General features: G+C 36.1%; 3 protein-coding genes across 3 annotated transcripts in view; 2 read left to right on the forward strand and 1 right to left on the reverse strand.

The window, feature by feature from the left end:
• The window catches only part of LOC105393737 (receptor-type guanylate cyclase gcy-25), a 58,826-nt gene that overhangs the window by 25,339 nt on the left and 5,691 nt on the right, over positions 1-27,796 (forward strand). The window contains exons 4-12 of the mRNA XM_011565536.3: positions 2,562-2,680; positions 4,692-4,784; positions 6,494-6,523; positions 7,362-7,475; positions 8,094-8,306; positions 9,514-9,630; positions 11,055-11,184; positions 20,626-20,867; positions 22,977-23,071. Of these exons, the coding sequence (XP_011563838.3) occupies positions 2,562-2,680; positions 4,692-4,784; positions 6,494-6,523; positions 7,362-7,475; positions 8,094-8,306; positions 9,514-9,630; positions 11,055-11,184; positions 20,626-20,867; positions 22,977-23,071 (1,153 nt within the window). The remainder of the gene's footprint in view (positions 1-2,561; positions 2,681-4,691; positions 4,785-6,493; positions 6,524-7,361; positions 7,476-8,093; positions 8,307-9,513; positions 9,631-11,054; positions 11,185-20,625; positions 20,868-22,976; positions 23,072-27,796) is intronic.
• LOC125488836 lies at positions 13,269-16,170 on the reverse strand. The gene is made up of 2 exons (XM_048622358.1): positions 15,866-16,170; positions 13,269-13,528 (listed from the first exon to the last, which is right to left on the reverse strand). Exons 1-2 carry the CDS (start codon positions 16,132-16,134, stop codon positions 13,471-13,473), a joined length of 327 nt encoding a protein of 108 aa, XP_048478315.1. The 5' UTR covers positions 16,135-16,170; the 3' UTR covers positions 13,269-13,470.
• On the forward strand, positions 23,607-24,413 carry LOC105393734 (protein lethal(2)essential for life). The gene has a single exon (XM_011565533.3). The coding sequence runs from the start codon at positions 23,671-23,673 to the stop codon at positions 24,238-24,240; it is 570 nt and encodes a 189-aa protein (XP_011563835.2). The 5' UTR covers positions 23,607-23,670; the 3' UTR covers positions 24,241-24,413.

Here is a 27,796-nt window from a genome sequence, read left to right on the forward strand (position 1 = left end):
TGACATAATCAAAAGTAAGAATCTGTCAAAATCGTATGAAAGTAACTACCAGTTATAGATAGATAGAGCTGGCAGTTATTCGCATAAATATACATATTTGACGAGTCAATGACGCGTCGAAGACCCGTTTTTATTGGAGGTTATGGGTTGTATTGCATCGCAGTCACGTCGCTGAGAGTCGCGTAGTGGGAGAAGGGGTGAGGCCACATTGGTGCGTTGCGTCGTTGCTCCTACTTATATTATTTTTGTGACCGTTCCTTTCGGGAACGATGTCGCGGCGCGACGTAGGGCAGCGCAACGCACCAATGCGGCCTCACCAGGTAGTTATTCATCATTTATGTATCAAGATTGACTCATCGATGACTTTCATAATTACCTACAATTTCCCTAATACTAACACTTTGGTCGATTTGTAACCATTATTTATACTTACTTACCTATAACTGTACTAACCTAACCTACTCAACACGTCATTAGGTAGCTAGTCATGATATTTATGATAAGTAGGCATGCAAGGTTGAATCAGCTAACCAAATGTCATAGCTTACCTGCTTAGATTAGTACCTATTCAAGCCTGCTTAGTGATTTCTGACTGATTCAAGTATACAGGTAGGATATTCATATGGTACCTATCTATAAATAACTCATTACTCATCGTATCTTAAATAGCTAAAAATAAATATTTAGTGCTAGTTATCCGTAAGGAAATAGGTAAGTAAGTACTGTAACATTACTGTTAGAATTCATGGCTACGTATCTTTGAGGTTTCTGACTCACACAGACTCACACTTATCATACCAGAAAACCCTCACGGTAGTATAGGTACTTATATTTATATTATGCATTGAAGATTGAATATAAATAGGCAAAGGTAGGTCAAGCATGTACCTACGCTATACTATGTACACTCTACAGATACTGTTTCACTACACAAATAATAAATAACGTCGCCATCCATACAAGTGGATCTAAGTAAATATTTTATGTACCCGAACAATAAAATAAATAGTCGCTTTTAGTGATAAGACCGCCTTTTTTGTACCTATGTGTTTATATTTAAGCTTTGTATAATCTATTCTTGTGTACAAATAAAGAATATTCTATCTATCTATCTATAAATACAAGAGTACACGGTTTTTGTTCTCTTTATGGAGTAGAGAGAAAAGGGAGGAAACTCAATTACATTGATTTGTATACTTACCTAGTACATAGGTACTTCACGTATTTACTTCGAAATCATGATGCTATACTTTACCTACCTGTTTATTTGTGGTATGTGTGAATATTTGCTTTTCACAATTAGTATCCAATACTCGTACAATATAACTTTGTCAATACATCAGGAAATATCATGCAACATACCGAGGTATGACTCAGTTCAGGAGAAAACCGCAGAATCTTGTGGGTCTACATTTCATCTGTGTCAGTGAAGTCAGAGAGGTCAATGAATCGCCCGAGACCTCAGGTAAGGCCACATAATATGTACATAATTATACATACACAGTTGATACCTGGCGCACCGACACCTACAGTATCACCACAGCACCGCATATTAGGTCAAAAATGACATAATCCTTTATTAATAATTACCTATAATGGGTTGAACATGAATGTGTCCAAGACGAAGTTTATGGTAGTCGCGAATGAGCCCAAAACGACGACAGACTTACGCATAGGAGCGAACATCATTGAAAGAGTCGACAAATACAAGTATCTTGGGTCATGGCTGACGGACTCATGGGGGAGTGATACTGAAATACGAGTGCGTATCGAAATTGCCCGAGCGTCATTCATGAATCTGAAAAAAGTTCTGTGTTGTCGACAACTTTCTATAAAACTCCGTACCAAGATTCTGAAGTGCTACGTGTGGCCCATCGTCCTTTATGGGTGCGAGTCATGGACCATAAAGGAAAACTTCAAGAAAAAACTTGAAGCTTTCGAGATGTGGTGTTACCGACGCATGCTTCGAATCAGTTGGACCGATAAAGTCACCAATGTCGAAGTTCTGAAACGAATGCATAAGCAAGTGGAACTCGTGCGTACCATTAAGCAGCGCAAAGTAGCCTACTTAGGACACGTTTTGCGTAATAAACGATACCAGCTGCTACATACCATAATAATGGGCAAAGTGGAAGGAAAGAGAAGGCCTGGAAGGAGAAAATTGACGTGGCTGTGCAACATCAAAGAGTGGACCGGTGTAAAAACCGTGTAAGAATTATTTAAAACAGCCAGGAATAGAGAGCGCTGCAAAGAGCTGACTGCCAACCTTCAATGATGGAGAGGCACTATAAGAAGAAGATAATGATGAAAGTTTGTAAGAATGGATGGACGTGATTGTTACTCTTTCATGGCCGCTCCCAGTTTTATGTAAAATTAGACGGTAGGTTTTGATCCCGGAATTCCCACGGTAAACTAACACTTTTCCGTTTAGGACTAATTTACACTACTGTCACTGGAACTTTCTCATTTGTCGTAAGTGTAAAACTATTTGACTTTGACCCGTTCCATGCATCTTACCTCTACTTTAGATAACCAATTTGACTTTTACTTTGCCTCTACAGGTGAGTTCAGGCCTGTACGCGGGTGACACGGTGGTGAGCCTGCAGGAGGAGCGGCTTATGCTAAGCAAGCACCTTTTCACCACCTCGCTGCAGCCAGCCATGTCCAGGAGAAATAACACGTGAGTTTGTTGTCTAATAATTACTACTAGTTAGTCTGGCACGGGGCGCAAGACGCGCAGAAGAAGACGTGATAAAAAAATCCTTCGTGGTCGCTTTAGAGGCCGCTCGATGTGAGTGAGGGCGATACAAAACTTATGCCACGTCTCGAACCCCGTACTAGGCCTTTAGATGGTATAGTGGTTAGTGAGTGACGTAGTGACTGTTACGTAGGTACAATATAGGAATTAATAAGTAGCTCAGAATACGTAATTTTCTTCTAAATATAAATTAAACATACTCTAATATATTTTCACTATCAATCAATTACGTAGCGGCATCCAGTAACAAAGTTCAATGAAATTATCTCTAATTAATAGTTCGTAAATGATTTATTGTGATATAATTAGTGTAATGAAACTAACGAATTATCGAATGATAGTTCACTGATAGGTACATTTTTGACTAACTGGCCTTGCCGGTAGTTGCCAAGACTGCAGTTTGAGAGTTTGGGGACATACCCGAAGGCTGGTGATTCAATTGGAATATGCAGATGTGTGGGCACGTACTAGGATATACGAGCAAGGTGTTGCCAAACGGGAAATTACCCACATATTTTACAAATAAAATTACCAACTGGGTTTCCTAAGGTTAGCGAATGCACAAAATTGAAAAGTATACAATCCAATACATAATTATTATATGTATAAAAAACCAAATACGTGCTGGACTGTTGCATTAAGTGTTCCGTAGTTAGATCCACCCTCTGAATAACGTATTTTTTTACGTTGTTTTAAAAGTTTCAGTTTTTTACAGCTACAAGGGACCGTAGACCTGAATAAATGAATTGATTTCTCCATCCGTTCCCAACATAAAGAGTTTAAACAGACCACAACCAAATTGCGAATATTGTGATATACTTTACTAGTAAAGATTTTTTATCGAGGAAGGGAACCCTAAAAACTACAATTTTATAAGAAGACGAAAGTTGACAACTTTATGACAATATTTCTACTGGTGATTCTCATGAATAAGAAATGTTATGGCAACAATGGAGCAAGTTTTAATGTAGTTTATGATTTGAAATTTAAATATGATTAACATAATTATTCTTCACTTACGTTACTACTGTTAGTTTTATTGGGAAAAGACCACTTGCAGATAAAACCGTTCATTTATAATACATATTTATATATACTTCATTCATTATCATTACATTCATTCTGCATTTATTATATCAACAAGCCCCACATAGATAGGAAAAAAAGGTAAAACCTAGTTATAATAAATATGGGATTACTATAATATACCTAAATTAAATTATTACAAAATAATTATAATTTTAAATAGATACCTACTTACCTGAGATAAGTGTCTTATTATTAACTAGTGATTTGGTACAATAACCTATGTGTAAAATGATTCATATTTTCACCACTATGTTTAGCGTCATTTCGCCATAATTTTATACAAAATTCGTGAGTTTGCCGTAATTAGGTGCTACAATACACAAATTCGCTTTATTTCCATAAGCTCGGATTATCTGATATTTAATACAAGAAAAGCCACAAAATGATTCTGCGTAAATTGTGCTATACTATCACATAATGCATAACATTTTTGGCATTTAGCTTTTTAAACTAGAGGCCAAATGTACTCAAATTAAAACATATGCATTTTTTATGGTGTGGGAGATAGACTACAGTAAAAATCGGTAAAATGGTCATTCCAAAATAAGTAAACATGTTTCCCCTTATTATAAAACAAAGACTAAAGATAGTTCTGGTTTTAACCCTTCTTTAAACTGCTGACATGTACCTACGAAATCTCTAGACTTTACCATAGAATAACGAGTCCTACTGTACTTGTTATTCTATGACTATACCTTAGTGGTTCTAAACCAGAACCATTTTGAAGTCTAATTTAAAGTCTTGACTATAAGAAGAGCAGACATCTCAAAGAGCGTTTAAATTTTCCTGCTGTTAAACAAATGATGGATGCCAAAACAAATGACAGATTCTTCGCTCCCTCCAGGTCACACCTGCACCTGGCGTTCCTGTGGAGCGACCGCAACATGTCGCTGCTGCCGCCCCCCGCGGTGCCGCCGCACCCCCGCCAAGCCCTCTAGTAAGTGTTTTGTTAGTTTTCGGGATCGAGGCGGCTTTTAAGGGTGCCCGGCACACGACCGACAATCGGAAATCGGAAAAATATAACGTATTGATTGCAATCAAGTTCAAGGCATGCATGCTACAATATGTCGATAAGAAATTAGGTTCCAATGAAATTCGTGCGGGCACCCTAAGACAACTACTAGCTTGGGGAACAATGCCACCAGACCCTCATTTTTGAAATAAAAACTGTACTAGTAGTTACCGTTACTGTAATAGTTATTTAGCGGAAAGTAAACCTACGATATAAGTTACGTGAAGCAATAAAAAATTAAAGAAAAAACACTTATTTCAGACACACAGAAACAACAGAAAACATTAAATTTCTTGCTGTATTCTATATAAGAATACGAAACGTAAACCCGCAAATAATGCCCAAAATGAATAATAGATCACACCGAAGCTTACACTGCCTCGCTCTTTCAAAGTGTTACATTTTTAGCAATAAATAAAATATACTTACAATTCTCTTGGCCTTTACCTTGTTTTTTGGTAACAATTTTTTCCTTACGTTTTGTAGTCACTGTCTACCACCCTTTTGTACGTTGTGGGACGTGACTGGAATGGTAACATCGTAATAGTTTAGACACCTACGTGATTTTAGGCTCCGTAGAGGAAATAATACGATTCGTTACCTTTTAGGTAGCCCAGTTGTTTGTCTCGGTTGGTTTTGCTCGTTTGGCAAAACGGTGAAACATAAAGAAAGATAAAAAAGAGAGAAATTGAATTGACTGCTGGAAGTAACATCACCAAATATATTAAACCTAATTTTGGATTGGGATGAAATTATTTTCAGACATTTTATTAGGTATTTGAAAAAATAAAAGAACGTAATATTTATAAAAGGTATTGTATTTTTTTATACTACACAAGTATCTACCTACTATAGCCTCAGGAAAAATAAGTTTTGGAGCGCTGTTGTGCTATCCACGAGTCTACGTCTACCCATTGCATTTCAGCTCTCATTAGTTTGTTTTTTTGAAGCTAAAGTAACCCTCCTGTAATATTTATAGTTATACCTTGTTTCACGGGGAAAGACATCTGACAGGACCCTTATTACATTCGAATAAGGGAAGTTTTTGTTTGTATGAGCTGTCTTTCCTCGAGAAAAAAGGTATAGGTATACCAATAAAGCAATATTGTGTTGTAAACGTCCGGTCTATTGAACACCGTACCGACGTTTCTTTGACACTATCAGCCCTAGGGGCGGAATACATTTTGAACGGGTTTTAATATCGGGAGTGTATCGGAGTTGTATTGGTAAATATTACACCCTGTACAATTGCGAATGTGTTGCTGGTTAGGCTGTGCGCGCCCTGCGATTTTTTTGTATTGCGATGATTTTGTCGCAGAAATGTAAGTGAGTTTATAGTTTATTCGTCAATGCGCGCACTACGACAAAAAATTGCGGGGAAATTACGTATGTTAATATAGCACGACTTAAAAAACTTGACGGAAAAACTCGCTACACAAAAACATAGTGCGCGCAAGCTTACAGTTTTGAAGACTTTCAAATTACGCGAGTTAGGAAGATTTAATAGTTAGAATTACGGCGGGGATTGCGTATTTTTCAGACTGATGTCGTTAATAATTTATAAATATGTCCTCTTACATGAAGAATGTTAAATCAAAACTGAAATAATATATTTCGTTTCACTTTACATGCAGCCATTTTAGGGAAGATGTTATTAATATAATGTAAGTATCTTCCCTTGTAGTACTCATAAATTATGATTTGCATATACTTATATCTTTTACCAGGTTTAACAGGGTTAGCCCCAGTTTCTCCATAGTCGGTTATCTAACCGACCAGGGATTGGTTCATCAATTATACTATCATATTATACGTAATTTTCATATAAAATTCTTGACAGATGTGTGAAAAGTCAACCACTAATATCTGGCTATTCTCTAACCGACTATGGAGAAATTGGCACAGCATGACATATGATATGACATAGAGGTAGGTAGTAGTTCTGTATTTTAAAAAATTAGGTATGTTACCTACGTGATGACGAAATAAATTAGCCATTGACATACACCTACCTAACAAGCCACTACTTGTCATATCTACACGCTGTTATATGAGTAAATTAATAACCTGCAATTAATTAAACCGAATGGTAATTTGATACATAATATGATTTAACTGTATAATTCGCATATTAATTAATTTTATTGCCAACAACGACATATTTTAAAGCTTTACGATGTTCTTCTATTTTATATGATTGTTAAATGAAGATAGCGGTAGCACCTTATCTTAGTTGAGGTAAGCATGAGCAGATATACAAATTATTATGATGACCACTGTAGAAATGAAATACTTCACTGTGAAAAGAAGGTGGGAAGGCATATTATAAATACAAATTACAGTATTTTCGCTCAAAGCGATATATAGACAGTCATGTTGACAACCTTTGATTGGAAGCTTTGGTAAATTGGATAGATATAATATTTTCAAATAGTCGTTCTTATAGCTTAAAGTGATTCAGATAGGGTCAACTGTACTAACATTGACATTTTAACATTTCAGAGACTTGAATCAAACGGAGTCGCTGAGCCGGATGTCCGTGTACGGTGAAATTAATTCAATACTCCTCCTGTATATAGCCACGCAATGGCAGAGTAGTAGCTCCACGTTATGCAGGTAATGTGTTCTAGCTTATAAAATATTATTATACTAAAAATTTACTATATGACGGAAATGCTTTATTTAAGTATAGGTTGTACCTATGTATAAGCTGATAAGCTCATAGCTGTAATCCCCGAAGGGGTAGTCAGAGGTGCGCCGCAACTGAGCCACGAGTTTTGCACAGTATTTACATACATTTTTACTCTAGAATCAGATTCTAGATGTGTAGGTACCCTAATAACATTGTACTCAATCCAAAACTTCGATACAGATTGGTACTCGCGACCTATGACCCATCTAGAATCTAGATGTGTAGGTTTTCTCACGATGTTTACTGACGGTGAAGGTTTGAGATAGTGGTAAAAAAACATTCATTCTTATGAATAAAACAGGTCAATGGCTACCTGGTATAAAATCGGAACGGAAACCTGCACACCATCAATTCTTCAGGCATTATAGTCGTGAAAATATACCTAGTTAAAATATATTTAAGTTAGCATCATGACTTACTTTTCATTTCTGTCGTTTCTACAAGTATTAAAGCAGCGCTGCAATCCCTTTACCCAGCAATATTAATTCATAAATCAATTCCAATTAACCATTCCGTCGTTATTAACTGAAACCTCGTTGCAGGCAATTAGCGGCCTCCCATGAACTGGTTAAAACAATGGAGGGGTTCTCCAAAGCGCTTGCGTCGACCTTCTACCCGCTCACCCCATCGGAAGGGTTGAGGGAATACCAGAAGTACCAGATAGTTGGCAACGAACATTTACACTCGACGCTTCAGTATCTGGAAACGGAAAATATGGCAGACGAGAAAGTTCTACTGAAAGAGGTTGTTGTTTTGTAAGTAGATATCTTTAAGACTCATCTTTAGGGAGGTGTGCCACTGCTGCCGTCTAAACGGCGGGAGGAACCAGATAATTTGATAGGAAAATCATGGGTAAGACCTGCAACTACAAAAAGCAAGTTCGACGGGTTTTTTAAGACACAGAGTGAAGTATGATTGTGTCTTGTATGGATGACCCTTGTTTGGTCGACTGGTGGTATCCGTATTGACATTGGAAGCATTAGTACTCGAAACGATTATAGGTATTAATTCGTACCAGACCAGTACTTACAAGACCTATTATAAAATAGTAAAAAAAACGTATTTTTTTCCACCAGGCTGGAGGCAGCATGGATGAATAAAACATAGGGGTAGGAATGATTTATATAGGATATTTACTTATGTACTTATCTTAAAGCCGTATACAGAAATAACGCTTGTTACTAGCGCCGATAGAGTTTTCAATGGATATTTTGTATAAAGCCCTTATCAGCGCTGGATCGGAAATAGGTAGTATGAAACTGACAGTTATGTGTAGGTAACAGGTATGCTAATATCAGTGACGGTAGCAGTGGACAACAATCTTCATTAAATTGTAGCGATACGGAGACCTAGGTTTTACTCTAACTTGACGAAATGCGAAGTTTCGGAACGCTAATGGGCTAACCATAACTCTATCTCCTTGTATTAAAATTTACCGATTGCATGGCAGCTCTTTGAAACTGTAAATTTCATTAAGCAGGAGTAGCCCCCAATGATAGGTCTGTAAGTTTTGATATTTTATGTCAACCGCGTAACTTAAATACTGAAGATTGACAATTTTACGACTGTTACCTCCCTAATCCTTAAGGTCGGGGACGGGGACGGGAAATAAATCCTTAGGGACGAGATAACTTCCTTCACAGGAAGGAATACATTCTTAAGATTACAGTGACCACTTAAGACTGTTGCTTATTATATTTTAAGTAGAATATAAATATTATTAACTTTTTCGTTTCACAAAAGTATCAAAACTTACAGTGATAGAGGAAACTCAGAGTCGGCGACGTCATCACTAAATAGCGCAGCTTTCGAAATCAAATTGTTCCTATTTTTACTGTAGGTAACTTACGAATTTAAAGCGAATCGCAAAATTGCAAATTCAGCGATATCCATAAAATAATAGTACTTATGAATACTTGAATAGAGATGGTATGCATCTTTAATAACTTTTATTGTTTTTAGCTACGAGGCATCCAATCTGGAATTGAATGGGAATAATCGACTTGAATATTTAATGGAATCGGAGAAGTGTTTGCTCAAATTGAAACAAGTGAAGTACCGGTTGTGGAATATCGTTAAGTAAGTATTGATTCGAAGATTTTTAATACGAACTAGATGGAGGTCAGTGCAGACAAATAACACCTCTCTTCTACCAATGAAATATGAATTGCCAATTTCCCCATTCTCGGTTAAAGCATAACAAGGGAGTAGTGGTTAACTTTTGATTTTAACACATCTGTCATGAATTTTATATGGAGATGACGTTTAATTTATAAATCAGTCCCTGTCGGTTAGATAACCGACAATGGAGAAATTGGCACTAAGTATTCTGAATTAGTTCGGTTCGAAAATTTGTGACTCTATTCAATGGTACAATGGTAATGGTTGTCATTAGGTTGAACATAAAACGGTTTGACAGTAAACAAAATACGGACAGTTTTGTTTTTGTATGTGATCTTGTTCGTATTGTTAATCTAAGTATCGATTATATTATTTATGAATTGCCTAGTTATAAAAGGGATTGGTTTATTTGATATGGCGGCTATTATCCTTATTGAGTTTAGTATAATTTGAATCTCCAATCACAAATTAGGTTTGATTATGATTGAAAATTTAATATAAAGTAACTGATATATTTCATCTCTACTGGCCATTAAGAAAATGAAACGTGTGCATAATTTTCAGTAGGTACAGTATGGAAAATGTGATTTGGTGTAACCCGTGATAGGTTATCTATATTATATCGGCTATGAATTACAACCACACAAACTTACTTAAGGTACTCTACTAACTCAGTATAACTTTTGTTTCCTTAGTTCAAATCCAATTTTATTAAAGGTTTAGAGATGTCGTTTTAATTTTTCCTGAGCCGTCGAGATCGCTTTAAATCCTTAAGATTATCCGAGTCGGGATCTTACACTCAAGGGGATCCTTTTCTAAATTATGGTCGGTTTATTTATAGCATTAAAGAGAATGAAGGATTAGTACCAACTTAGGCTGGATTTGAATAGCCATCTGGGATTTTTGTGAAGAAACAAGTTAGTACTTATGCATCATGTCGGTAAAAGTTTCTGACGGTGCGGAAAATTAAGATTTCCATAAATTTAATTATTAAGTACCATGAGGTAACGGGCGATGTTTTAAATATTTAAGCATATTCTTTATTTCCTAACTTATATTATGTAATGCGTTGTTTTTACTCCCTTAAACATAAACGCCACTGATAATAAAGGCATACTTATTCAGAGTAGAGCAGAAGGGCTAGCATGGGGCGCAAGACGCGCACGTGACAAAAATTTGTGTCCGGATATAATAATATATATTATCATCTTCGTTTTATTACTATTCATGTACGTTATTCCATTTCTTCCATCAAAAGGTTCCCAGGTAGATATTACTATAAAGCCGGCTTTTCCTACTGTTTATTTTAAGTTTATAATTAAGTAGTTTTTTGCCTTTTCTTGCAAATAAACAGTAGGTATAATATTGCATTATATTCGCAGAGCGTCAGTGAAGCAAGAGGTGTGGGTGTCGCGGCGCACGCTGGCGGTGGGCATCCTCATCCTCACCATGGTGCTGGTGGCGTCGCCCGTGCTCATCCTGCTGCTGCGGCACACCGTCACCACGATACAGGTACACTAGCACGGGGCGCAAGATGCGCACGACAAGACGTGACAAAAGTTCTCCGTCGTCAGTGATCATCCTGCTGCTGCGGCACACCGTCTCTACTACAGGTGGGAGCAAGACGCGCACATTAGCAATTACATTATGATGAACACTTTTCGGAGGAAATGGATATATGTATTATAATTTTTAAGCTTATGAGCAAAGTAAAACACCAAATTCGTGTATATTATTTACTAACTAAGTAATTATCTTAACACAAATTAATACTTTTCTGGTACCAAAGTATATAAATAAATATTTTAAATAATCAGTGACAAAATTAACACGTAAGATAAGTTAAACTTAAAAAATAATTAAATAAATAACTTATATTAATTATAAAGGGTTTTTCAATTGGCGCGGGTAGATTTGTGGCGGCCCGTGGCGGCCATTTTGTTTTGGTGACAATTGTCAAATCTTTTGCTTATTATTCAGTTACTTATGCCAAATCACCATGGCAGGTTACACGATTGAACAGCGCGTACAAATGATAAAACTTTATTATCAAAATAAGTGTTAGTGCAAACGTTGCGTGCATTGCGCCCATTTTACGGTAGACGTGGTGGCCCTTCACAGTCGACTCTTCAGCGTTTGGTGGCCAAATTTGAAACAACCGGTTCGTTAATCCATCAACCCACACCTGTACGTTCAAGAAACACAAGATCAGCCGAGAACATCGCGGCGGTCCGTCAAAGTGTACAGCAGAACCCGAGGCAGTCGATCTATGCGGAAAAGTCATTGAAAATTGGACCACTCGGATCCGTGCCACTGTGAGAAGCCGAGGCGGGCATTTGAATGATGTCATCTTCCATACTTAATGGCATATATGGGCCTTTTAAATAAATAAAAAAAATTGTTGATACCTCATACGCAGCTTGTTTAATTTCGTTTCAAAATCTACCCGCCCTTATTGAAAAACCCTTTACAAAACAATCTTAAAACTCATGGACTAGAACTTAATACAAAAAATCTACATTAGTAAATATTTCAGTAACAACTTAAGCGTAAGCTGTAAAACTTCCGCGGCATGGCATCTTTATCGATGACGATAAACTAGTTTAATGCACGTCCTACCAATCACATCACTGTGTACCACCAGCAAATCGAAATAATAGTGACGTTAACTACGTCGATAACGTAATAAACTGAAACACCTGCCTCTGTGGTCTAGTGGTAGAAGCTTCGCTTCATGACTCAGAGGTCCCGGGTTCGATTCCCGGGGGACCATCAATTTGTGTTTCTAAATTGTGGTTCTAAGTTTGGTTAGGACATAGAAGGCTGATCACCTGATGTCCGAAACAGTGAAACGATCCATGCTGTCGGATGGGCATGTAAAGCAGTCGGTCCTGCGCCTAGCTCTCTCCAGTCGTGTCGGTCAATCCGTCCCATTGGGCTATGAGAGTGATGGAACAGAGAGTGCTCCTGTGTACTGCGCACACACTTGGGCACTATAATCTACTCCTGCGTACATGGCTGATCTCAAATGAGATTGGCCGCCGTAGTCGAAATTCGGCTAGGAGGATATTATTATAAACTGAAACAACATAAAATCTGGCTAAGAAGGCACTTTCGGTTTCAAGGCGGAAACATATTAAAAACAGAGACAGTTCTACCGAAAATGGGTCAGCTTTTTTGCGTCGGACTGTACCGCTCATGGCGTTGCGTCTGATGTTCATAGTGTGGTTCTAGTTATAGTAGAAACCCTACATATAAATTAACTAAAACCCCATGCCCCATCTTTTTTCGAAGTCGGTTTTTTATTTTCATAATTGGCTGAACACGTCTCGCGTAACTTTTCTATAGCGTGTTTCAACCAAAACTCCACTTTAGGTGACAGAGTAAGGATTATACTCACTACTCAGAACCCGAAACAAAATACATATAATATAATTTCTTCAGTCTTTGACGTGCATAGTTGCATACTGATGTCTATATTACAGGGTTTCCCTAGTTTAGACATCAGCGGATTACCGCATACAGACTAATTAAATATGTGATTATCTAAAAACCTTATTGTTACAAGGAATATTTACATTATTAAATTAATTATTGAGTAAATTATTATACTTCTATATATAAGTTCATTCTAGCAATTGTATTTAGTATGTGGTACTTTTTGTGTAACATTTTTGAAATAAAGTTTATTATTATATAAAAAAAGTTATAGGTAAGCTCCATTGACTAGACAAGAGTTGGACTCGCCCTTATATTATATCCTTCGCAAGTTTCCCGTTTCTCGTTGATATTCCTTGATTATATCGTTTCATCGTCTTCACCTTCCAGTTCCTCATAATTTTTGTCGTAGTCGATGCTGTAACAAGAGATTTTAATATAAATGTTGATATATTATGGACAATATATAACATAGATCTTACGGTGAAGGAAATCATCGTGTGGAAACGTGTATAATATCTAGATCGAGCATGAGCACATTCAGATAATATGTGAACCCACCAACCCGCAATGGAACAGCGTGGTGGGAAATGTTCCAAGCTTAGGAAGGTAGTTTAGACCTTGGGGATATGCACAAAGGTTCCAATACTTCCAATCGAGAGAGCCAGGTGCAAGTACTTACACCCCCACGAGAATAGAATAGAAAATAATTTTAAGAAAATTTAATAGGAAATTAAAATTGAAACATTTTTTCTATATAAGGTATTCGATACGTATGTGGGATGTGTCTAAATAAGTGCCGTACTCTCAAGCCGTAACTTTAATTTCCGCCCCGGAAATAGAACCTCAGAATGTTTTGTTTGACAGACTCCAAATGTTAGTTAACTCTCAGTGTCGCATAAATTATTTATGAATACCGAAAGCTCACTATTGATTGATTACTGTGTCTCCAATAGGCAAACGTAATGCAGCAATTTGCGTAGAAAAAGTGCAAAACTAGCAAACAAACACTCGGCACAGTCGGCGTATAGAGTCCTTCGTCAAGTCGCGCGCCTTAGAGTCGCGCGCCGCGCGAGTTGGCATCTACTGTTTTTTTATATCATCAACTCGCGTGCCCATGTAAAGTACATGTAAAGTACGGTCAGATGCAAACGAATTGAAACTAAAAAATATAGTTAAATATTGTCCCCTGGCTGATTAGCATAAGAAGGTACCGACTAGACAGTCGCCATTAAAGTAGATGCTTTGATTTCGGGACAATAAAGCCTATGTTGGAAGTGCGGAATGAGGCAAAAGGGGATGTGACCTATGACGCATGATACCCAAGATTGCTATCTCTCTCATCCCGTGCGCCAATTTTACCTGTCATAGCTATGTCCTTCAAGTTTTTGTTGCAAAAACCGGTTTAAAGGGCTAAAACGTCATCATTGTTTTAGTGACGTCGTTTTAGTGTTACTCCTAATGCGAAGCAGAGATGTACAGTGCATTACTTACAGTCTATAGTACAGTGCAAAAATATTAAAATGTGGCAGTTTTTACTGATGTTGATGTATTGTGGGGGTAAGTCTATAATAAATTAACTTTACTATATTACCAAGTCTATTTTGCCGTAATATAAAGACAGGGTTACGTTTTCGTTACCGTTATATTAAATACCGAATTAGCACTAAAATTTAAAACAAATTTCGTTTATTTCATTGGTCAAAGAGTCAGATACCTAACGGTAACAATTACTTCCAGGAAGTTCATCGCAAGCAGGTCCATCCAGTAATAAAACTGCACATGAAATCATAACATCCCAGCGAGGAAAGTCAATACATACATACGAGGAAAATACCCTATACATTCTAAGTAGTTACCTTAAGCATAAATAGCATTATAAATTATAACTTTTGTGGCTGACTCTACATATTTTCACAGTCAAGCGAGTTGACGACAAAAAAAGTAGGTAAATACGGGAGGGGCAACTCGCGCGCGGCGCGCGAGTCTAAGGCGCGCGACTTGACGAAGGACTCGGCGTATAGTTCACAGTCAGAGGCGAACATCCGAGTAATTAGGTATAATATGTTTAACATCACATCTTAAATTATGTAGATGTGTATTAAGTATGTAACGAATTGATTGAGTTATTTTGTTGTAGGTACTTAATTTTAATGAAGTTCCTGGTAAATTTAAGAATTACATCGAAATGCAAATAAATACTGATAGCATTTATTTATAGTATTCTACAAGTATATCAGTAGGATAATAATGGTACTTACATTTTATTAATTCGTACTGAATTATTTAAAATACGTATACTATGCGATTCTACCGCTATCCCGATAATAGTGTGACAAAAAAAATACAATGCATTTCCCTAAACCCCATAAACGTAGAGAAACTGGAATAACGCCCGTCCCACCAATCACATGGCCGTGTTTAACAATTATCCCGATAATATAATTATAGTCATTTTGATTTAATTTAATCCATATAGATAAAACATGCTTTGGTGACTAGACAGGTGAAACTGTAGTCGCGAAGATGCAGTCAAGAAAAAAAAAAGCTTGTAATAACCTAACCAATTGGTATATATACGTTAACGTATAAAAGCCCCCGCCCCCGGTCTTGGTAAAATATGGACAATAACACTCGCGGTTATATTACCTATGATCCAAAAAACAAATAAAAAATCGGTTCAGCCGTTTGGGAGCTACGCTACCACAGACCGATATTTTTAGTCGTAGGTTAAAACATATAATTAAGTACTTACTCTTGGCACTTCTTCGTGATCGCGTTAATTTCCTTCTCAGACGCACATTTCGGTACATCCAATATATGCCTTCTTATCCTTATCACTAAATTCTCAACTGTAGTTCTCGTTTCAACATGAACACCACTATTTCCCCCTAAAGTTAAAATTTCAACACTTTTATTTTCTCCTAAAGTGAATTGCTTATCACTTTCACTATCACTGATAGGCGCACAGTGGGTGCCAAGTACCACACACAAGGTGACCATAACTACGATAGAGGACCTCATGATTGGTTGGAGGCTAGTGGGGGAGTGACCCACGCCGGCCTGCCAGGTTATACTTATACTGATGGTCAGCTCTGACTCATGTGTGAATCTACAGTGACAGTAAAAGGATGTTCAGCAATATAAGGTCATATGCTGGATCTTTTTCTAAATGATTAATATTTTACCATAGCAGGAATGAGTTAATTATGTATTATTTGTTGTTTAAAATTTACCGATCCGGGTGGCTTAGCACGGGGTGCAAGATGCGCTCGCCAAGATGTGACATAAGTTCTGCGTTCTGCGCTAACTCACATAGCGCGAGCGCTAGGCCTTCTGGTAACAAAAAAACTTATTACAGGAGATAGTACCTACTTAGTAAAAAAATAATAATTTCTCCTTCGGATTAAAATTGTGCAACCACGGTAATTTTCGTGAGATGGTGCAGACTGCAGAGTGACCAAACGGATAAACCGATTTCGCAATACGGTGAATAATTTATTAGTGAATTACCTGCGAGTCTACGTCACAGGGAAAACGTTAGCAAAGGGCCAATGAGTAATATTGCACTTGTATCTTGGTGTACACCAGTTAATGCCAATGCCATGTGCAATATTTTTATAATAACTTTATTATACTTATGCATTACATAAAGCGTAGAAAGTTGTAAGAATATAATAGAATACTTCTTCTACTTTATTTTGCACCATTAAAGAAAACATTACAATTTCACAACTTATTTATAAAATAGTACAAAAAAGGCGGTCTTATTGCTTAAAGCAATCTCTACCAGACAACCTTTGGGTGGAAGAGACAATTTTAACATACTAAGTGGTGTCGTCAATCTATGTAGCTTACGTTAAACGAAGTTTTGGATCGCTACCACGACTCTTAGTTATCAAGATAGAGGCACATCCAGGAGGGTCACTACTTACACTCAAAGTTATGTATACTTGTATAGTCTTGATGGCCAAAGAAGCTTGACCCTATCAGAGTTATAGTGATAATGCTACCTAATACGTGTTTTACGTAATAGATACGTCACCGCAGTAACAAGTTTATTACTTCGACCATAAGGTTTATTACTACGACTGTTAGCGTGTAATACGATCATCAATCGTTTTTCCAACTACTTACCTTAATTAATTAATTATGATATTCATAAATAATAATCAAGCGGCAAAGAAAAATACCTATTCGAAAATATTGCAGTTATTTGAGTGCAGTACGATACGATACGATCATCAAACGGTTTTCTAAGTACCTTAATTAATGACGATGATGATAACTAGAAATGGTCACACGTCATGAAAAATATTCGTAACAGTCATGATTCTCTTTATAGTTATATGTATTATGTATGTATATCAAATTTCATTACCTATGGTTAGTCATATTTCAGCAGGCTGAGAACCTTGTTGGTCTGAAAGTCGTTCTTGGCCATAGCTTATATGAACCTCGCCTTGTTTTTAATGTTTTTAACTATAATCCCTTGAGTTAAGGGCGCGAACCAATTATATAATTGGAGTAGCCATCCCATTTACCGCTTGAACCCCTTGAAATCAGACACAATATAAATCTATTGGTGTCAGGCGCGATATCGCGGCTTTGGGTCGCAAAAGGTTAAGGGTTAAGCTTAATAACTTCAGAGGATGCGCAGATTTCCTAACGATGTTTTCCTTTACCGTAAGAGGACGTGGTTTGGTCAATATCGATCACATTGACTCATCCTTTATCATCCGGCATCCTTGCGTCGTACATGGCTGGTGGAAAGGCAGTCTAAAGGTATGCGTCCAACTTTCGGGATCGTACGCAACGGACGCATCCCATTCAGTATTACTCGTATTTGTTTAAAATTTCACACAAGTGCGTCCACTTCATCGGCATTTCCGACGCTCCATATATTGATGACAATCCGTTTGATGCGATACTTATGATACCGATAATAGGTGGATGCTTACCTTGATGATGGTGAGAGATGTGCTGTGCAATGTGCATCAGATATTTGAATTATTATACAAAATGTAGCACTAAAAACAGATTAGGTATATTTTTGTTTATTTTAAAAATCTATACGTACAGGATTTATAAAATGAAATCGTAAACTCTAATTCAGAAATTAAAAAAACATTTCGCTTGCGAGCATTTTGGACAATTTTTGCATTTCTTTTTCTTATATAAACGGCGGAAAATCGCAGTAGTTAGTAAAATTATTATAATTTTGTTCATAAACATTTAAAATAAATGCTTGTGTATGAAGAATGGTTGAGGCGCAAAAGTATTAGGTATTATACTAGGAAATAGGTGCTATAGATACTGCGTTTCCTTAATTTTCATCGTATCTTCCGAATCACATAATTTTTATATTAGGTTTCTTCAATGTTTTCGTTAATTTAATAACTTAGGATGAGTAGGTACACAACACACGGTTTTAGATATTATTATAGACTTTTGATAATAATTTTATTGGAAACCTGATAAACGTAGCCAAGTAACAGGAAGCGATTTGCAGGTATTTTACATTGCTGCCTGATTTTAGAAATATATTTATTTTGTTACTTTAGTTTGGTTGTTGTTTCATTCAAATTAAATTATATTTTATAGAAATCTGACGTTTGTGGCGACAGATTCTGCCAGTGTCTTCTTTAGACTAGCATGTGATATGAAATGAAACAGTTACATTTTCCATACGTAAGGTTCAAGACCTACTCTTTATAATAATCTATACAGGGTGGCCCAAAGAGTGACGTCCAAAGGAAAATGTTTGATTCCTTAGGTCACGGGGTAGCCAAATCACCCCCATGTATGTTCAGCAATTTTTAGTAGTTTAGGAGTTATGATTTTTTTTCCAAATTTTCTACGAAAATCGACCTCAGTGGATTAATTATGTTTTATTATTTTTTGGATAACTTTTTTAAAGCATTTTTTATTTTTGTGTCATCCTCTTAAGTTGTTCTTTTAACCATAAAAGTTTCAGCTTCCTAGCTGTAATGTAAGTTAGTTATTTTTTTATCGAAAGTTCGAATTATATCATCTAGCTAGACTGCTCTGAATTTTCTACTTGAAATTAAAAATTGAAAAAGATACTCTCATGGTCCCTTATTAATTTTAAAAACTCCGCAAGGTTCCAATATTACATAAAAATAAAAATAAACTATTGCTTAATAGGGTATTATTTGCAGAAAAAAGCCTTCAAAGGTACCTGGGTGGAAATTACCTAATTAGTAAATTGTTTCAGAAAGTTGAAATATTCCTGTTATGTCATTACTAAGGACTAATTAAGTTAGAAAATGTATCAAATTAAAGGGAAAATTAAATTATTTACTTTTTTTAAAATTAAAGTTACATTTTTGAATGTAAATTCTTAGAAAAATGTTTTAGTCTGAGTAGTAAGATTTATGAGATATTTTTTTTATTAATAATAAGTAAATAAACTCTAATCATTATTTTACACATTTACTCAAAATAAATTTTCAAAATGGCGACCTCCTTAAGTCAAAAAAGTGACAAATGTAAAAAATATGACATTTGTCAAAAGGTTGAACATGTAAAAAAAGTACCTTTTCTCAAAAATGTGACATCTGTCAAAAAGTTACATCTGAATGAAACAGAGAAGCGTATAGGCGACTAAAAGAAAAGTTCTTGCGTAGATGTAGGTTGTGTATTGCTATGGGAGGTCGCCATTTTGAAAATTTATTGTGAGTAAATGTGTAAAATAATGATTAGAGTTTATTTACTTATTATTAATAAAAAAATTATCTCATAAATCTTAATACTTATTATTAATAAAAAAAATATCTCATAAATCTTACTACTCAGACTAAAACATTTTTCTAAGAATTTACATTCAAAAATGTAACTTTAATTTTAAAAAAAGTAAATAATTTAATTTTCCCTTTAATTTGATACATTTTCTAACTTAATTAGTCCTTAGTAATGACATAACAGGAATATTTCAACTTTCTGAAACAATTTACTAATTAGGTAATTTCCACCCAGGTACCTTTGAAGGCTTTTTTCTGCAAATAATACCCTATTAAGCAATAGTTTATTTTTATTTTTATGTAATATTGGAACCTTGCGGAGTTTTTAAAATTAATAAGGGACCATGAGAGTATCTTTTTCAATTTTTAATTTCAAGTAGAAAATTCAGAGCAGTCTAGCTAGATGATATAATTCGAACTTTCTATAAAAAAATAACTAACTTACATTACAGCTAGGAAGCTGAAACTTTTATGGTTAAAAGAACAACTCAAGAGGATGACACAAAAATAAAAAATGCTTTAAAAAAGTTATCCAAAAAAATAATAAAACATAATTAATCCACTGAGGTCGATTTTCGTAGAAAAATTGGAAAAAAAATCATAACTCCTAAACTACTAAAAATTGCTGAACATACATGGGGGTGTTTTGGCTACCCCTTGACCTAAGGAATCAAACATTTTCCTTTGGACGTCACTCTTTGGGCCACCCTGTATATAAAAAACTAAAATCCCCCTCCTTCCATTCCCGCAGTCGTTCACCAAGTCCATCGAGCTGAGCACGCAACGCCTGGAGGCGGAGAAGCAGAAGAGCGACCTGCTCCTCTCCCGCATGCTCCCGCTCCCCGTGCTACGAAGACTGCGGGCTCAGAAGACCGTGCCAGCGGAGTCCTTCGATGCGGTCACGATCTTCTTCAGCGACATAGTCGGTTTTACGACTATTTCTGCCAATAGCACTCCCATGGAGGTTATTAATATGCTCAATATGTTGTACAGGTGGGTGGTGTTTTGATTGGTGTGTTTAGGTAAGCGTCTATCTATCGGTATGGTACGTATCTGACCAAACGGATTTTCATAAATGTAGAAACGGTGTAGGCAATGCGGATGAAGAATTTCTATACAAATAATATTGAATCCGATTCGTCCGATGCGTAGGTAGGTACCATGCGGAAAGGAAGGCGCTTACATTCAGAGTAATTACCCCTAGATCTGGTCAAATTTTGACACAGAAATATTATGAAATGGAATTCCAATTTCACAAGATTTGTTTAGAAATGAGGAGAAGAAAGTAGCTTATTCTAAGCGTTGACTCATGTTAATTTGTTTTGTTGGTTAGTCAGGTAAACCTATTGAATAGCCATAAAACTAACTTATTTTCTACCTGGCAAAGAATTCTTAAGGGCTTAGTAAAGTCGCCGAGATCATTGCTCTTAACGGTAGCATTTGCATGAGTCATACACTCAGTTGCAGAAAGCCTCTTTAAAATGTCAAATTAGCTATTATGTCATTACCACTAATTATTCCATTATTTTAAAGCTGTTGCACAAAACTTTTTTGGACATAGAAATTGCTCCTTTAAGTAATGACAAGTTCAACATATCTGCTCTGTGCTCATTAGGAAATGAATGAACTTTTGAATAGAAATGAGTGAACGAATGCGTTTTGATCATGCAAAAAATCATAAAGTTTGGCATAAAATTACAATAATCAAAGAAATTCTACATTATTCTGAGATTTGATTCACCTATAACAAAACGCAAAATTAAATGTTAACAAATAAAAATCAACAAACAATACCACCGCATCGTTTTCCTTTATAATTACAATGTTGTTTTACCTACTTAACTACATAACTGCAAAATTATGCTGATACTGGAAGATAAACAAGTGAAAAATGCAGATGTGACCTGAAATAAACTGCGAAAGAAAACGCGTTATTCGTTACTGTTTTAACTGGTATGTTAGATGCTGCTACGACCAGATTCTGTGGAAGACCATTGCCTTACGTATTGAAGAAGTACAGGAAAGCCGCTTCGTGGATATGTAGATGCAGGCTGGGCAGGTTTCATCAGAGAGCCAGAGGTGCAGGCATTAACAACCCGTAGAGAATTGAATAGATAACTTTTATTCAACAATCATACTTATAAATGTGAATTACCTACTATTGTAGTAATATTAAACATTAAAAATACAATTTTAAAATACAGTTTTTTATTTATAAAGAGATAACACTGCATAGATAGATTGCGAAATTTTGGTAATGAGTACTTGTGTATTGGTTCCAATTCAAGCACATAAATGTTTTCCTCTGCTATAATAACGATTAGAATTCTGTTTAAGACACTACACTGATTGAAATAGTTTCAAATACATAAATTATTATAAGAAAATAAATTTAAAATTGGTTATAATGGATGCTTATTGGGTCATTAGATTTGAAGTATATTTTAAGGGACCAAACGTCAAAATAAAGTCACTTTAGTGGCTAATGTGGGTTTGTGCAACGCAAAATTTAAGAAAAAACGACATTGACATTTCATTAGGGTAAATTTGACATTTCATTTGATAAATTTAAAAGTCTCATGAAACGTCACAATGCTTTTCTGCAACGACTTAATTGGACTTTAAGGTTTAATGATGTTTTTAAAACTTAAAGGACGTTTCTGCAACTGGGTGTTAAACTCATCCCGTGTGGCCGTTAAACTCAAGCTCGGAGGGTGTTTATTGCCTTTTTATTTTACATAACTACAATATCCTACTCATAGGTGACAACATACCTTCTCCCGTCTACCCGTTCTTTTGGCGCATCTTGACTTGATAGGACGTATTACTGGATAATTTTAAAACCTTGCTTAGCTATTAGGTACAAACTTAGTAACCTTTAGTATGAAAAGTATAAAGTTGGGTGTTGAAAAATTGGTTTAGTAAGCTGAAAAGGGGTTGATTCCACTTTTCAGGATACATCATAGGTAGATTTTGGTCATAATAATATAATATTGGACTTAATGTGAGTAAGAAGGTAGGATATCAATCACGTAGATTCTTCTAGAATTCAGCATTCATACCCTATAAGTACCTACCAAATTTTATAATTTATGTTTTCAGATTATTTGACGAGAAGATAGCTCAATACAACGTGTACAAAGTAGAAACAATTGGAGACGCGTACATGGTCGTGTCGGGCCTGCCCAAGAGAAACGGTGAGTCCATTCCATCACATTTCACACTTGTGTAAATATTATTGTAGGAGAACACTTAATTTTGAAATAAATGGTTCTCGGGAGTGCGTTTATAAAAATAAGTCAAAGCCATTGAAATTTCACCGAACCCTAAACATAATAAACAAGTAGGTATTGTGTATTGTGATAATTAGTAAATTGAATCGACGAAGACGCGCCGATAACGCACGCAAACAAAACATATAAACAAACAATAATTGAGACCACTCTCGCATTCTGTGGAGTTTACTCGAAACTTAAAGGTTCGAGAGAACTCTACATCTTAACTGTTGCACCTAGTACACGCGTTTACAACTAGATGGCGTTACTGTTGCGGTATAACGCTACCAATTTACGAATAATGTGCGTCAATTCTGTTAACGTAGACACAGGATGCCTTTTAATTTGGTCGTGTTATACGCCAGAAATATCCATTCAAGAGAATTCTAGTAAGTTCTAGCAAATCCAGTGTAGGTGGCGCTGCCGCGAAGTATAAAAGCGGAGTTGCCGCGGTCAAGTGCATACAGTATATTTCAAGAAACCAATCTCAGTGCAAACTGCGCAACAAAACAAGTGATAAAATGTCGGTGCTCCCTTACTACGACTTCGATAGGATGATGCAGAGAATGGAGCGGGAGTTCTTTAATTCGCCATTTCATCAGCTCTTCCCTCGGGATCTGTACCGGCCGATGGGTGACTTCTTCAAGCCATGGGACAACGTCTTCAGACCTTGGGAAGACATCATGAAGCCACTCGACCACGCGTTCAGCCACCTCGCCTTGCAAGACGCCGGTTCCTCCATAACAGCTGATGATGAGAAATTCCAAGTCAACGTCGACGTCCAGCATTTCGCCCCTGAAGAAGTGCAGGTGAAAGTGAAAGACAGAGAAGTGATGATTGAGGGACGGCACGAGGAGAAAAGAGATGACCACGGATACATTTCCAGGCAGTTTATTCGAAGGTATACGTTGCCTGAAGGGTGCTTGCCGGATACTGTGGTGTCTCGACTGTCTTCAGATGGGGTGTTGACGGTCACGGCTCCAAAAGTGCTTCCACTGCCGTCAGCTGGTGAGAGGATCATCCCGATAACTCATACCGGGCCGGTGCAGAAGCGGATCGGTCAGGGTGCTACGGTCCATGAAGTGAAGTAAATGCCAAAGAAGAATGCCATATTTAACCGTTATTCTGTGCCTATATAGACTTGATTTCTATCTCATGTGCAGTGGAATCAATGTGCTGAATGTATTATTTTTGTAAGACTGATTTTGTTTGTAAACTTTCGTTTGTTTTAGGATTAATAAACTTGTAATTAATTTTTTACTAATGATGTGTTTCTTTTCTTACCTACCTGTATTTTTATCTAGCAAATAATACCTGCCATATGTAAGTACTTATGATGTTCTTAGGTATCTTATAGGACTGGATGGACTGAATAGGGTTTTTTTTTCAATATTCAAGTACATAACCATACCCTATAGGTACATACTTACTCGTAAAGTCTGGGGGAAGGAAACCAGCGCCTTTTCACGTAGCATTTTAATACTTACTAACTTTTTTCGGATCGCCTACTTTATATCCGAGTTAAAAATATTTTTTTTTAGGATTAGGTACAACTAGTATATAGTATATAGCCTGTTAACACATATTTTTATTACATTACGTAAGTTAGGCAGGCCTTGAGGTAACTCCTAAAAATATCTGCACTCCATCCATTTGATCAATAGTATCAACATTGACACTGAGCTGTTGAACCGAGTAAGAAAGCAACAGTAGTTTACGATAGCGAAAATATATTATATCTGACTCGATAGAGTCTAACTATATTATTATTTATGGAAAAGTATCTACTTTCATAGTTTCCCACGTTCACGTGAACTATCGAAACAGGTAGTTGGATAAGCTTTCATTATCGATATAAATATCGTTGATGTGTGGTGATTTTACATGTAGAATCCTATCATTATAATGTTCCTAACTTTTGGTTGTACCTCATGTTAATATCAAAACACTTTAAACTGTTATCTAACTGGTATTATTGTTATGTAACTAGTCTGATGTTTGAAAATAGTATTAATGAAACAACCCTTGCTGTCTATGTTTCTGTATTAAACATCTGTAGCATTGTCGACAGCTAATATCTTCTTGTATCTTACATGTCTAATGCTATGCTATATAGTAGTCTACTGGAAATATGAATAATTAAACAACTGTTGCTTTTTTATGATTCTGTATTAAATATATGTGGCATTGTTCACATCAATCAATCAGTGCTACTTATTCATTTGCTGGAAATTAATATTATTTGTTACATTAATGTTTTCAAAGTACACTAGTATCTTGCATTATATTATTGTGATAGCTCATAAATATGTATTACTGTACCTATCTATATTCATGCCTGCATAATGTTTTTTTAGTTCTGTCTGTCTGTGTGGTAATGACTGTGTGTTTGTTACTGAGACTAGTATTTATATAACATAAACTATAATACCTACAGGTTTTGTTTGCTTAGTGCTATTTCACCTACTTATATCAATATACATAAATATTAATATTATATTTGGTCTTGCATTGTTGAACCTTTTTGTATCTAGATATGTACCTACTATCTACGTATGTGATGCTGTTCTTGAATTAATTAACATGCCCACACTATTTCCATGCAGGAGCATTGGGCTGTTTTACATCTGTGTATTGTACCTACATAATTATTTTTATTATGTGATATTCCTCTGTGTACTTGTGGGTGCCTATAATCATAGACTAAATAATCCTCAATATTTTCTGATATACCTTAGCAATGAGTTGAAACTATGTAACTATTGTTTTGTGGTTGTCTTTGTGTTATATACATACTGGAGGTGTACTATGTACCAGTTAGGATGTTGCTTGCTCAATTTAAATTCAGACAGGTTGAGTGTTGAAGTGGAACAGGAGACTGATTCTTTTTCAGCCACATATGTGTGGCACAGGTGCTGTGATGATGGTTTTGTCCTTTTCATAGTATATACTGGGCATTTTCAGCTTGAAAACAAATCTGTTTTATTTATTTGTCATTTGCACTGGTTTATTATGCATACACTTTAGTAAGTGGGTAGGTATGCCACCCTGATCTCTTTTCCATGAATAATAACAAATTCTTAAAATTAGGTCTATTTAATGCAGGTTCTTTAAATACAGGACATGATGACTTTATTTTCGCAATGGATCGTTTTCAGGCAGATATAGTTGCTATAAATGAGACGTGGCTGGGCCAGGGACAGGGGGCGTGCGCGCCCTCAGTGCCGGGCTACAGGCTACGCCATGCACCCCGCCCCGCACACATGGGGCGCTCTCGCGGGGGCGGTGTTGGTTTTTATATTAAGAATAATATTAATGTGCGTTACCTAAATCACCCTTCAGTTAATGTAGAACAATACTGGATTTCAACGCGAGTTAAAGGATACCGTATAGCTATAGGTACGGCTTATAGACCGTCGTGGATAAATCTAGATGTATTTATTGATGCCTTAACAGAATCAGTAACTTCTTTTTCTAATCATGATCAAGTGGTCCTACTAGGTGATTTTAATGTTAATATGATGGATATGAGTACTAATGAAGCTAAAAAAATTAACCAATTTATTGATTACCTACATTTAAAACAAGTAGTTACTCAGCCTACACATTACTCTGTGGGTAATGAGACTCTTATAGACCTTGTTTGTACTAATATAAAAGTTAGTGATGTCACTGTCACCAATATCACCGGGTCGTTGGGACACGCCATGATAAATGTAACTTTAGCCATAAAAAAAATTAAACCCCCAGTTAAATTCTTAACTTTTAGACCTATAAATCATATAAACTTAGAAAACTTTAACAGAGATCTTTTTGCATTAGACTTCGAAGCTTTAATTAGTTGCTCTACAGTGGATTTGGCAGTAAATCAATTTAACATCTTAATAACATCACTCTTTGATAAACATGCACCTGTTAGATCCATTAGGGTTCGAGAGGGTCAGTCTCTCCCGTGGGTGACTGACTCTTGCAAGCTAATGATTGACTTACGTAACAAAGCACATGAGAAATTTAGACTAACTAAATCTGATGAACATAAAAAGCACTATAAAGATTTAAAAAAACTTGTCGTTACTAGTATAGCCAATGAAAAACGCGCCTATTTTGATCAATTTATTAATACCCAAATTAATGAACCGAAAAAGCTTTGGAAAAATTTGAAGAATAAGGTCTTAGTCGATCCTTCTAAAAGTGACAGCTTACCAGATTCTTTTAATGATCCAAACAAAATTAATGAGCATTTTTTAGATATTCCTGGTACTAACGATGTTCCTGTTTCCAACCTTGACTTTTTTACTACTCACCGTTTTGGTACTGCTGTGTTCGAGCTTAACCCAGTCTCTGAAACTGAGATTGCCAGATATATTGTTGCTATAACATCCAATGCTACAGGCATAGATGGTATTAACCGGGATATGATTTTGCTTACACTTCCACATACTTTAACAGCTATTACTGCTATCGTTAATAGGTCTATTACTGAACAGTCTGTTCCGAAGTGCTGGAAATCAGCACTAATTAACCCACTGCCTAAGGTCGACCAACCCACTTCACTTAAGGATCTAAGGCCAATTAGTATTCTACCTTTTTTATCAAAACTAGTAGAGAAAGCCGTCTACACCCAACTTATAAAATTTATTGAGGAAA

This window comes from Plutella xylostella, chromosome 8 (assembly GCF_932276165.1).
Source record: "Plutella xylostella chromosome 8, ilPluXylo3.1, whole genome shotgun sequence".
Lineage (NCBI taxonomy): Eukaryota > Metazoa > Arthropoda > Insecta > Lepidoptera > Plutellidae > Plutella > Plutella xylostella.

Coding starts and splice junctions, on each gene's coding strand:
- LOC125488836 (XM_048622358.1), bottom strand. CDS start 16,134: ATGAGGTCCTCTATCGTAGTTATGGTCACCTTGTGTGTGGTACTTGGC. Junction 13,529..15,865: donor ATCACGAAGAAGTGCCAAGA/GTAAGTACTTAA, acceptor CTCTTGTTACAG/CATCGACTACGACAAAAATT.
- LOC105393734 (XM_011565533.3), top strand. CDS start 23,671: ATGTCGGTGCTCCCTTACTACGACTTCGATAGGATGATGCAGAGAATG.